Source organism: Vicia villosa, linkage group LG2 (assembly GCF_029867415.1).
Source record: "Vicia villosa cultivar HV-30 ecotype Madison, WI linkage group LG2, Vvil1.0, whole genome shotgun sequence".
NCBI lineage: Eukaryota > Viridiplantae > Streptophyta > Magnoliopsida > Fabales > Fabaceae > Vicia > Vicia villosa.
Genome location: NC_081181.1, coordinates 190,419,811 through 190,433,223, shown reverse-complemented (window position 1 = coordinate 190,433,223; position 13,413 = coordinate 190,419,811). Strand labels below are relative to the sequence as shown.

General features: G+C 39.8%; 1 protein-coding gene across 1 annotated transcript in view; it reads left to right on the top strand.

Moving 5' to 3' along the window:
- The first annotated feature begins 407 nt into the window (after positions 1 to 407).
- LOC131650942 (uncharacterized) overlaps positions 408 to 13,413 on the top strand; it is a 15,866-nt gene continuing 2,860 nt past the window's right edge. Inside the window, exons 1-2 of the mRNA XM_058920638.1 lie at positions 408 to 759; positions 853 to 1,281. Of these exons, the coding sequence (XP_058776621.1) occupies positions 408 to 759; positions 853 to 1,281 (781 nt within the window). The remainder of the gene's footprint in view (positions 760 to 852; positions 1,282 to 13,413) is intronic.

Below are 13,413 nucleotides of genomic sequence, written 5' to 3'. Positions count from 1 at the left end.
GCGAAGGCTTGATTCAGTTGGGGCAATTGGGTGGATTGATCACTGGTCATAATAAAACTGTGTTCACTGAGAATTATGGAAACATCTTGACCCTTTTGGACTCACACGTCGACGAATGGGGTTTATCTACTCTTCTCCAGTTCTATGATCCTGACTTGCGTTGTTTCACCTTCTCAGGCTATCAGTTGGCTCCCACTCTCGAGGAGTACTCTCATTTTCTCAATATCAAGATTCAACACAAGGTTCCTTTCGTTTGTGTCCCAGAGAAACCTGATTTGGACAACATTGCCAACGCTCTTTATTTGAGCGTAGAAGACGTCCTTGGGAATTGGAAGAAGAATGGTAACACCCATGGTTTCTATATGAGTTTCTTGGTTGAGAAGGCCCAAGAGTCGGCCAACAAAAAGATGTGGGAGGCTTTCAACTCCCTTCTGGCCGTTTTGATCTATGGGATCGTGATGTTCCCTAACATTCACAAGTTCGTTGATCTGGCCGCTATATGTCTTTTTGTGGATAAGAATCCGATCCCTACTTTGCTAGCCGATACGTACTATTCTATTCACTCTCGATATGGGAAAGGAGGAGCCATAAGAAATTGTTTGCCGTTGTTATACACCTGGTTTAAGTCCCACCTACCTACAAGTGGTCCTTTCATTACTTCTACTCAGAAATGGCCTCAAAGGATCATGGGGCTTACCGGAAATGACATTGTCTGGTGTCCCACTGGAATGGACGTGGAGAAAGTTATAACTAGCTGTGGTACTTTTGACAACGTTCCTCTCATAGGAACAAAAGGTGTTATCAATTATAATCCTAAGCTAGCGCTGCGTCAGTTGGGTTTTGCACTTGAAGACAAGCCTTTGGACAAAGAGATATTCAAATCCGTTTGCTTTGAAAAGGGAACCGATCCAAAGGGTCTAGAAAAAGTGAGGAGTGCCTGGAATAGCATCCATACAGATGATCAGACTTCTCTAGGTGAAAAGAATGCCGTTGCCAAACAAGCCTACACGGATTGGGTTGAGGATAGAGTTAAAGATCGTCTGTTGCCTTTCCCGAAGGTTAATCCATTGTACAAGCAACCACCTAAGGTTCCAATTGCCATTATGCCTACTGAGAATTGCATCCCAGTAAATATGGAAAGCACCCAATTGCACGAAAAGAAGTCAGATGCGCGACCAAAACATCATCTTGTGGACCAAATAGGGGTTGAGTTGACACATGAAGCCAAGGTGCTGAAAGAAGGATCTGTGAGAGTTCAAAAGAGGGCTAGAACGGAAAAAGGTGAAAGAGACACTACTGTTATTGTCGAGGATCACCAGAAGATCCTAAAAAGGGCCATGAAAGAGGCAGAAGAGAAACTCAAGCGAGAGTACCGAGAAGACCTGAAAGCTTATAAGCTCAAGATAGAAAGGGATGCTAGAGTTGAAGTGAAGAATCTGAAAAAGAAACTGGAAGAAGAGACCACTAAAAGAATGGCAATTGAGACTCAACTGAAAGGAAGTCACCTCCGCAATGCTCGACTAACAGAAGAAAATGCCAAACTCAGAGATCGAATGATGGGTATGGAGGACGTGTCTGAAAAGGATTATCTCCCAGAATGCAAAGGATGTGACGAACTCAGGGAGTGCTGCAAGAAGCTAGATGGGCATTTGTTTCGCAAAGATGAGGTGATTCAAAGCCTTCTTAAAGGAAGAAATCGAGAAGCAACCAAGAAACAGTTTGATGAAACTAAGAAGTGGAGCGACGGACACTTCAGACAAGGAGGACCTCTGTTTTATATTCAGATGGATTGATGTTTGAGTCTGTATGTTTCGACCACCACCAGACTTGTTGGATGGGGTCTTTTATTTCCTTGTTGAACTATCTTGTTGATGTATGGCTTGCCCAAGTTTAAATTTCTGTTATGAATAAAAAGAACTAGTTTCTCTCGATGCTTATCTTTTGTCACATTGTTAGCTATTCTGGATCAATATTAAACCTTGGATACTCTGAAAATGGCACATCACGTCATACGCACACATGCACTCATACATTCACATTAGCACATTGCATTTTTCAGGTTATTGTACAAGAAACTGATTGGGGTCCCTTTCAGCAACAGATTTCTGCTTCAACAACAAAGCTGACTTCCTTACATCCTTACCGTACCAGAAACAACGAGAAGAGAATCATGGAACAATTTGAACAGAATCAAGCTGCCCTCCGTAGGGATATGGATGTTATGGGGGAAAGGATGACCCAACTTATGGAGACTCTCCACGCCGTTGTTCAAGGGCAGGATGAACTCAGAAAGAGCGTCGCTAGTTTGGTCAAGGATGTTCCTACCACTTCTGTCGACGGAGGGACGAAAACTAAAGAGACTCCTATTAATGAGACATTGAAAGTAGTGGACGACCACCATGAGGTTATTGATCTTGAACATGATCTCACTGCTGAGTTGACCGAGACTGCTAAGATGTATCAAGCCCTTGAAGAACGTCTTAAGGCTGTCGAGGTTGCTAAAACTTCAAGTTTCGACACCGCTGCTATGTGCTTGGTACCTGGGATTGTTATTCCCCCGAAGTTCAAAGTGCCGGATTTTGATAAGTACAAGGGAGTTACCTGCCCAGAGACTCACATTCGTTCCTACTGCCGTAAGATGGCCGCTCACGCTGGGAACGAACCTCTGCTTATGCACTTCTTCCAGGATAGTCTCACTGGAGCCCCGTTAGAGTGGTATATGAAGCTCGAGAGGTCTAATGTTAGTACTTGGGGAGAACTTGTTGATGCCTTCTTGAAACAATACCACTACAATACTGCTATGGCTCCTAGCCGTGCACAACTGCAAAATATGTCACAGAAATCTGAAGAGTCTTTTAAGGAATACGCCCAGAGATGGCGTGAGCTTGCTGCTCGTGTCCAACCTCCTCTCCTGGACCGTGAGTTGATTGATTTGTTTATGGGAACTCTGAAGGGGCCATATCTTCAGCACATGGTTAGTAATACTTCTCCTTCCTTTTCGGATGTGGTCATCATTGGTGAGAGGGTTGAGAACTGTGTCAAAGCTGGTACCATTCAAGGTGTCACTAGTCCTAGCACCTCAAGTGGTAATGGTAAGAAGCCGTATTCTGGGTTTGTAAAGAAGAAGGAAGGTGAGACTAGCACTGCCTCTGTTGACCAAAGCCGAGCTCCTGCATATTCCGCTGTTCCACCTCCTTATTATCCGATGCCTTATGCTGTTCCTGGTCCATATGTCCCTCAGGCATATGCTGCTGCTCTTCCACAACCATGGATGGCACCCCAACAGCCTTTCGTACCACAACAACAAGCTGCTGCTCCTCAGAATCGTCAACAGAATCCTAGGCCTCAAGGTCAAAGAGGCCCACAAAGGACAAGATTCCAGGATAGGCGTATTGATCCGGTTCCGATGTCATATGCCCAACTCCTTCCTCAGTTGCTTGCTGGTCAATTGGTACAACTCCGTGAACTTGGACCTCCACCCAGTCCTCTCCCTCCTGGTTATGATGTTAATGCTCGATGTGAATTTCATTCAGGGGCTCCAGGCCATACTATTGAAAAGTGTAGAGCATTCAAGTTGAAGGTTCAGGATCTCCTTGACGACAAGCTTATCTCATTCACTCCTACTGGTCCCAATGTGCAGAATAATCCTATGCCTCCTCATGCTGGTGCGACCAATGCTATTGAGTTATGTGATGATCAGATCCTAGTAAGTGATGTTAATGAGGTAAGGATGCCGCTAGCAGTTGTCAGAGAATATCTTATGCAACAAAAGGTTTTGTGTGAACTACATGACTACTGTTTGCAATGTTCTTCTAACCCTGAGGAATGCACCAGGTTGAAAGAAGAAATCCAGAAACTAATGGATGAAGGTGTTCTTAGAGTGGAAAGGGTCGTTCCTGTCGAAGATGTGGCTACTTTAGAGATCCCTTACTACCCCGCTGAGACGTTGAAGGCTCAGGACATTTCTTTGATCATTCATGCTCCGAGTACTCCTTTGGTCATTCAGGCTCCGAGGACTCCGTTGGTTATTCAGGTTCCAAATGCTCCTTCGACTCCTCCGACCTTGTCTCTTGTTCCTTCTCCTGTGAATGATTCTAAGGCTGTCCCTTGGAGTTATAATGCCGTGTATATTCGAGGGAAGAAGTATGATTGTCCTCCAGTGGGTAATTCGAGCATCACTAATATTACTGGCACTAGTGGCATTACCCGTAGTGGTCGGATCTTTGCTGCCCCTCCTCCGCCCCCTAAAGAGACCAATAAGGATGCTAGTGCCCAGGCAAAAGGAAAGCAAGTTGCTGTTGATCCTCCTGTAACACGTAATGCACAAGATGCCGACCAACTTTTGAAGATCATTAAGAAGAGTGATTACAAAGTGATTGACCAACTTGATCAGACCCAAGCCAAGATCTCCATCTTGTCTCTCTTGGTGCATTCTGAAGCTCATCGTGATGCTCTGATGAAAGTTCTGGCTTCCGCTCACGTAACTCAAGACATTACCGTGCCTCAGTTTGAAGGGGTTGTGACCAACATTGCTGCTGGTAATTGTTTGGGTTTTTCTGATGACGAGCTTCCACCTGAGGGTAGAGCACACAACAAAGCGTTGCATATCTCAGTCAAGTGTCTGGATGCTGTGTTGTCTCGAGTTCTGATTGATACAGGTTCTTCTCTTAATGTGATGCCCAAGACCACTTTGTTTAAGCTGAGTATGGATGGGATTATGATGAGACCATGCACTATGAGTGTCAGAGCGTTTGATGGCTCTAGAAGGTCCGTAGAAGGGGAAATTGATCTGCCTGTTTTGATTGGCCCTCACATGTTCTATATTGCCTTCTATGTCATGGATATAAGTCCTTCGTATACTTGCCTCTTGGGTCGTCCTTGGATCCATGCTGCTGGGGCTGTGACATCTACCCTCCATCAGTGTTTGAAATTTGTTGTGAATGACAAGATTGTTGTGATCAATGGTGAAGAGGATTTGATAGTCAATAATCTGGCATCATACCGTTATGTTGAAGTGGAGGGAGAGATACAAGAGACACCTTTTCAAGCCTTAGAGATTGTGTCGGTTGATAAACTCCCCGTGGTTGAGAATAAGAAGGAACTCGGAGCGCCCCTCTCGTCTCTAAATGATGCTAAGGCTTTCTTAGAAGCTGGTACTCCCCATAGTGCTTGGGGCAAGCTGATTGATGTTCAAGAGAAGCGAGACAAGTATGGCCTTGGGTATCAACCATCTTCTTCTACTCAGCTCAGCATAATTCCTGGAAAGAAGGTGATTCCCCCCATTTCTCAAGTGTTCGTCAGTGCAAGCACCAGTTCTGGAAGTCAGGTTCTCGCCGTGGATGATGATGATGAAGAAGATCTCTCCAGATTCATTTGCCATGCTGCACCTGGACAGGAACTCAGCAATTGGACTATCTTGGACATCCCTAGAGTCACTTTTATGGAGATGTAATTTTCTTGTTTCGATAAGTCATGTGCTTCGCCCTAAGCATTTTGACCACTTGTATAAAGAAGGGCCCCCATGTTGTTTCAATTTGTTTAATATTGAATGAAAATCATATCTTCGCATGCAATTACTGTTCCATTTCTTTCATTTTTGTTCTTACTTTAAAAAACTGTTTCAAAAATGGCAAAGATTTCCTTTTTTTCCTTTTTATGTGTTGCATTCTAAGGCATAAATCATCCATCGTGCAGATCCGGCTCGAACTCCATCAAAAATGATAATGTTACAGTTCCACGTCTTGATATCTTTGAGAATCCAATTGACCAAGCTGATGAGGATAGTGGAGAAGATTGTGAAGTCCCCGAGGAATTGGCAAGACTTTTGAGACAAGAGGAGAAATCTATTCAGCCGCATCAAGAAGCCATAGAAGTCATCAACCTCGGTACGGAAGAAACAAAGAGAGAAGTCAAGATAGGGGCCGCTTTGCAAAGTGATGTAAAGAGAAGGTTGATTGAGTTGCTTCGAGAGTATGTTGATATATTCGCCTGGTCATATGAAGACATGCCTGGTTTAGACACGGATATAGTTATGCACAGGCTACCGCTCAAACCAGAATGTCCGCCTGTAAAGCAAAAACCACGAAGAACTCGACCTGATATGGCTTTGAAAATCAAGGAAGAAGTTGAAAAACAGTTGAAGGCTGGTTTCTTATCTGTGTGTGAGTATCCTCCTTGGATTGCAAACATAGTACCTGTTCCTAAGAAGGACGGAAAGGTACGCATGTGTGTTGACTACCGAGATTTGAATAGGGCAAGTCCGAAGGATGATTTCCCTCTGCCTCATATTGATGTGCTAGTCGACAACACTGCTCAGTATTCGGTGTTCTCTTTCATGGACGGTTTTTCTGGCTATAATCAAATAAAGATGGCTGTGGACCGTCCTTTCGGGCCATACCCCTCCGTGGGTGGGATACGTGAACTGACTCTTTTTTGTCGATCGGACGCTTTCGCGTCACTTTTGAAAAAGTTTACAGAGTCGCCACCGACCTTTTATTTTATCCAATGAAGGAAAGGTTTATAAAAGAAACAGAAAAAAGACCTTTGAGAGATTCTGGGTAAGGGGGTAGGTTATACAAAGGGAAGGTGTTAGCACCCTTTGTATCCATGGTTATCCATGGGCTCTTTAGTTTGCTTAGCTCATTTGCTTTACTTTTCAATTGATTCGGAATGCTTTACCTGTGTTTTTGAAATACCTTTGCAAATAGAATTTGTAATGATCCTTGTGCGGATATATACAAATGCTTGTTTATCTTTCGAAAGATGTTTTGAAAAGATCGTTAATTTTGTAATGATCCGTGTTTGGATGTATACAAAGTATTGTCTTTTGGAAAATTCGTTTTAAAAAAACAACAGTGTATGAGAATTTTGTTTGTTTTGATTTTGAGCAAGCAAACTAGGAGGTCTACCCTGAGTTAGGAGGTCTTTATCCTTGTTCCCTTTAAAAATCTATCCATTCGTCGGATATAAACAAAAGGTTCGATTTTGTACTCGAAACAGTAGAAATGTAACTTTGATTTTGAAAAGAGTGAAAAGGGGTTACCCTAGGAGGTGCAAATGTGATTGTGATTGAATTCAGATATTTATCTTTGAAGTTAGTGATCTGACGGTTCAGTTTTATCTTTGACATACACGCAGTTTATATGTGTGCTGGAAATTAAAATGCGGAAATGTAAAGTGCGGAAAGTAAATCTACGCTATTACATCGATTGTGCGGGAAATGTAAACTAGCCTACTTACATGAATTTGACATCCTATACATTTATCTAGGAATTTTAAATTGCAAGAAATAAAAGGCATATTTTTGGATTTTTTAGGATTTATTTTAAATATAATTAATGCATGATTAATTAATTTTAAAATAAAGAAAAGATGAAAATATGATTAAACTTAGAAAATAAGTTTGAAATATGTACAAAACATTTGTCAATTAATTTTAGAACAAAACTAATTTTTTTGGAATTTTTGAAATTGTTTTTGGATTTTTTTAAGTTAATTAAAACATAATTATGCAAATAATTACACAAATAATTAAAACTTGATGATAAAATTATCCTAAATATGTACAAAATTAGTTTATGATATATAAACAATATTTAACACAAAGAACAATTTTTTTTATGATTTTTTGACTAATTAAAATAATTAACAAGCAAATATATAAATACATACTAATTAATTATGAAAAATATTGAAATTTTGAAGAAAAATAAAATATTTTTATTTCAGAAAATAATATATATTTTTAGAAGTTTAAAATATTTTTTGTGGATTTTTTAACTATTTTTAATTAATTTAACAAAGAAATTAAAATAAAATAGAAAATAAATAATAGAAATAAAAGGATACTAATCCTGTGTGGTTTGATTGAGGGGCCATAGCATGGAGCTGCGTGTGTGAGGCGTTGGATTGAAGATTGAAGTGATCCAAGGGTTCAGATCTGAGGTCACATGATGCACATGGTTAAAGTAGATCATGGGATTAGTGGGAGACCAAAGTCAGACTGGTCCCCACCTTCGCCTGCGTGGACCAATGGAAACAGAGGGAGAGAGAGCTGACTGTTGACTGACGAACCACGCTCGGACGCGTGGTCGTCTTCAACCTCCGTCCCATGCATTTTTTCTAGACAGATAGCGGGGGTTTTGAACCCCCTCTATTTTACAATAAGAAAACGTTATTTTTGGTAGCTTCCCAAACCTGCAAGAACACACGTTAGCAACACATGAAAGCAACCCAGATCCACTAAACATGATGCCCTGAATCCAAATATGTCATTAGTTTCGTGGTTTGATGCTCATAGCTATAGGTTCGAAGATGTTAAAGTATGAACACTCATAAGCTTATGTTAATGGCATATGGCTATCCTCACGTGGGAGTTGGCATGTTAAGGCCCAGATCATTTGCATAGGACCTTATGAGCATGATAGGATGGTTGGTTAGCATTGAAATCAGTTGCATATACAAAAACGAAAATAAAATTCATATGTACATGAAGAGTATTATATGCTTTATACGACTCTCATGGGCCTGTGTTTAAAGTTCAATCTTACTCTATTATCTTTGAGAAGATGATTAGAATGCTTGGTTTGTATTAATATTGATTGGAAAATTGATTTTGAAAATTACAAAGTATGGAGATTTTTTGAGAATTTTGAGAGGTTTGTGGCTATTCTCTTGCTATCTCTTCGTGTGTCCCCTCTTTTGCTGAAGTATGATGCTTCTTTTATAGCCCAAAGTTGCTTGGAACTCAAGCTAAGAAGCTTTGTTGTCTTTGTTGAAAGTTTGATTTTTAAAATATTAAAAATCTTTGAATTGTTGACCAAGCTTGACTCCATTCAATGCTCTTGTCTTGCTCTTCAATTCTTGCAGAAAAAATGAAGATTCCTTGAAGTGAGTCATACTTGGAGGCCAAGCAACCATTATCCATGCATTTTCCTTTTAATTTTAATCTTAAAGTAAGATAAAATTATGCAAAAAATGGCCAATAAAGATGTGGGCTTTGTCTTGGTCGTGGGAGGCCCATAGTAACATGGCAAAGATGTTTGGACCATAAAAACTTGGACTCTTTTGGAAAAAAAACATTTTTGAGCAATGTTGATTTCATGCATTTTCCCAAAATTTAGCCAACTTCAACAAGGTGTAAATCCTTCAATTTTTGTCATATGAAGGAGATCTTGCACTTTTTGGAAACCTCAAAGAGTCCTCTAACCAATGTCTTTGGTTTCATGTCAAAATGATTTTTGGTTCTCCTTGTGTGTCCTTTTGAAAAAAGTGTCTTTTTGTTGACTTTGAAAATGACCTGTAATGTCTTTGGCCATATTTTTCAAATGGTGAATGCAATGACCATGGGATCAATTGCATTTGAAAGATAATTGAATTTCCTTCAAAATGAGCTTTGGTTGGCATTTTTTGGATGAAGGATGAGAGAGTTATGATCAGTCAAAGTTGAGTTGACTTTTCAGGCAAAAACCCTAATTTTGAATCTTAGGGTTTTGTTGATTTTTGATCTTTCCTTGATGAATTGTGATCATCCAATGATCAAATGTTGAATCCTTTGACAAAATATGGACTTTGGCAAAAAATTTCATTTTTGACTGTCAGTTGACTTTTTTGGTCAAACGGGTCGTCTGTTGACTGTTTGAGCTGCTGACGGTGCGTCTGAGTGAATTGAAGTTTGAAAATTTGTATGATGGTACTTTGAGATGTATGGATGTATATGAAATCCATTTGAGCTCTCAAAACTTGTTGCTCCTGTTAAAACAAGAAAAACCCTGATTAGGGACTGTCTGTATAGGAGGCAGTTAAGCGTACCTGATTTTTGTGCAGTGTTGAGTTTCTGCTAATCATGTGATATTCAGAAGACTTCTAACACAAAAATCTTGGAAATTTGAATTGTGAATGATTGATTTGATTGATTGTACAAATCACTGTGAATTGTACTGTCTGCAGTTTGTCTGTCAACCGACTGTTCGTGTACTGAAGCAGCAGTTAAAGTGAAAAATCAACCGTCAAAGTTAATTTTCTTTTTTTTTTTTTGTTGTTATTTTTGTTTTTGTTTGGTGTGAAGCATGAAAATTTATTTACATGACTTGTTAGAAAACAGAAACATAATAAATAACTGATATTTACGGTATGCGGGCAAAATTACCGATAATAACCTGAAAATTATTTAATGCACAGAAATAGAAATATTTGACTGGCAGAAAATACACAAAATATTATCTTAGTAATTAAGCAATATTATGACAACTAGTACAACATTTAATACTGACAGTATAAATATTACATACTATATTGAAAAGTACGACGAATAAACGGTACGTTTAAGAAAATAAGAAACACGACAAATTTTAAAAATGACGGTTGACGAACCATGCTATGATTAATAACATGTAGAGGAGTGGGAGTGCAACCATTGCAGGTCCACACTTCTCAGGACTGTGTAGGCAGAAGAAAGTTGTGATCACCGTAGCAATGGTGACGACTGTAAGAAGCAGTGTTTCTATCCATTTTGCCATTTTTGCTAGGGAAGAAGAAATGATGGATTATGAGGTAGGAATTTGAAAGATGATTTAGAATTTGATGTGAGATTTGTGGGAAGAATGAGAGGTATTTATAGAATGGAAAGATGATAGAGACGTTGGGGAATGATGTGATTCCGTACAAAAGGAAATTTGAGTGGTAGTGAGATTTGAAAGAAAGTGTAAGGTATTGTTGGGAAAAGAGAGATGGATAGAATAAAGTTGAGATTTGAATTTGAAAGGATAGATTTGAAAAGATTTTGAAAATAATGGAATATAGCACAAAAGTTAGTGGGAAAACAAAAACAATTGTTACCAGTACAGTGTGAGTTTCCTGCTTTTGCGCCTGCAAAAAGATTTAACCCTGCATGAACTGTGTTAGTACTATTTATCTGTAAAATAAATAAATAGTATTTGTGAAGTAAAGAACAGTATTTGGCGTTTGCGTAAGAATAAATTCCACTGTAAGCCAAGTTACTGTGTAAGAAAAATTCTGAAAACCAAGTTCTTCATATGTCAGGATATTTTGAAAAAATCCATGTTTATATGAGACTCTTAATTTTCATATTGAAACTTTCCTGAAAAAAGAAGTGGGCAAATTTTGGGGTATAACAGTTGCCCCTATTCAATCTTCTTAAACCTGAAGAGATTGTCTGAAATCTGAGGGTAGAAGATGATTGAATAAATAGATGCCCTGAAAATTTGCACTTACCTTGATCAGCAGAGATGTTGGAAGTTGCATTTGAATGTTGTCTGTGAAATGTTGTTGGCAGATTGAAACATTACCTGAGATGGGCTTTCGGATGCCACCTGGACAATGTGTTGATGGTTTGTTCATCAGAATGAATCTGTTGATTATATCTTGATGAAGGATTTGAAAGTTGATCATTGTGGAACCGTTTGAGGTATCACTTTAGATCTGCAATGTTAGATCGTTCTGGAACCGTCTGAGGTTTCGCCTTAGATCTGAAATGCTAGATCGTTCTGGAACCGTCGGAGGTATCGCCTTAGATCTGAAATGCTAGATCGTTCTGGAACCGTCTGAGGTATCGCCTTAGACTAGCAATGTTAGATGATAAATGAGTTGAGAATGAGAGTTCTTCAGAGTGAATCTTTGGTTTGATTGTATCTGAAAGGACTGCTTGTCTGAATAAGATTCAGGATGAACACTGCATGTGAGTGAGAACATCTTTGCTGAAGACATCTGTCTACCTGAAAAATCAAGTTAATAATATGCGATGTCTATGATGCATGTATGATATGAGATCCTCGAGCTAGAGGAGAAATATGCAAGTTATGTTGTGTATGAATATGCGTATGATGCATGATTGTGAATGTGAATATGAGTGTGAATGTGATGCATGGTTTATGCAGCTTAGAGCGTGTCAAGCTCCTGATTGGGAAAATAAATCCCAGCTTAGTCGTCAAGAAATGAAGGCATTGTGATTGGGAAAATAAATCCCTGCTAGCCATTTGGAAGTGAAGGCATCGTGGTTGTTGATGATCTTCTGTCTCGCTTGAGTACCCTGGGTTGGGGAAATTCTTTGAGAACCAGGATGTTCTATTGAAGGATCTTTGATTACTGCTCGGGGATGAACAGTAGTTTTGAGAGTTCGGACTGTGACGCCCTTTGGAGTGGGAATGAGGAAGATGCATAATCCTCCGATGCACTATCTGACCAAGTTTGGGTGCGGAGATCACACCTTCTGAAGACAGTAATCTGGAACAACCCTGCTGGGGAATAAGACTTCTTTCGAAAGAAAAATCTTTTTGAGGGATTTGTTGAGGAATGTGTCTCCATTGGGGAAACTTCCTTCTGATGCTGGTTTAGGATAATGTCCAAATAATTGGGACATGTCCGGAATGCTATTCCTGTTTTTCCTGGTAAACATCAATCATATTCAAATGCATATGTTCATTCAAAATATCATTGGGATGCTCGCGTATTCAAAACAGAAAAAATGAAAATGTTAGTTATAAGCTGCATTGATTTTTGAAAAGGTGCCGTGATAGGCGGATTAGTATAGGGAGACAACAATCCTAGAAGTAGGAAATTGTCAGAAAGTTTTGAAAAGTATTTATGAAAAGAAATAGCTATGTGAGAACGATCCAGTCAAGTTTCAATTCTGCTATTGCCAATCTGTCTTCGAGCATCTCATCCCTCACTTGTTGGAAGAAAGTGATTGGACTGATCGGTGTCTTTGAGGTGTTGAACCTTGTCGGTGAGTAGGCAGCTGAGCGGGACATAGTTGTATGCTTTATTCCCTAATTTTTGCCTAGGCTGCCCTTTCAGGTTTTCAGCCTACCGGGATTGTATTTGTTTTGTCTCTAATTTTTGCCTGGATCGCCCTTTCGGGTTTTCAATCCACCGAGACGCTCATTTTTGCCTAAGTTGCCCTTTCAGGTTTTCAACTTAGCGAGCTGTATTTTTTTTTTAAGCAAAGTACTTTTTGACTATGTCCGCATTCACAGGGTGTGGGAAATCCTCGCCATCCATGGTGGTAAGCAACATGGCACCGCCGGAGAATATTTTCTTGATTATGAATGGTCCCTCGTAGGTGGGGGTCCATTTGCCTCTGGGATCACCTTGTGGTAAGATGATGCGTTTGATAACCAAGCCACCAGTTTGGTATGCTTGACTTTTGACTTTCTTGTTGAATGCTTTGATCATGCGCTTTTGGTATAGCTGGCCATGACAGATAGCTGCAAGTCTTTTCTCATCGATCAAGTGTATTTGGTCGAATCGAGTTTGAATCCAATCGTCTTCGTCTAGATCGGCTTCTTTCATGATCCTTAAGGAAGGAATCTGGATTTCGATTGGGAGAACTGCTTCCATACCGTAGACTAACGAGAATGGAGTTGCCCCTGTTGAAGTACGCGCAGATGTGCGATA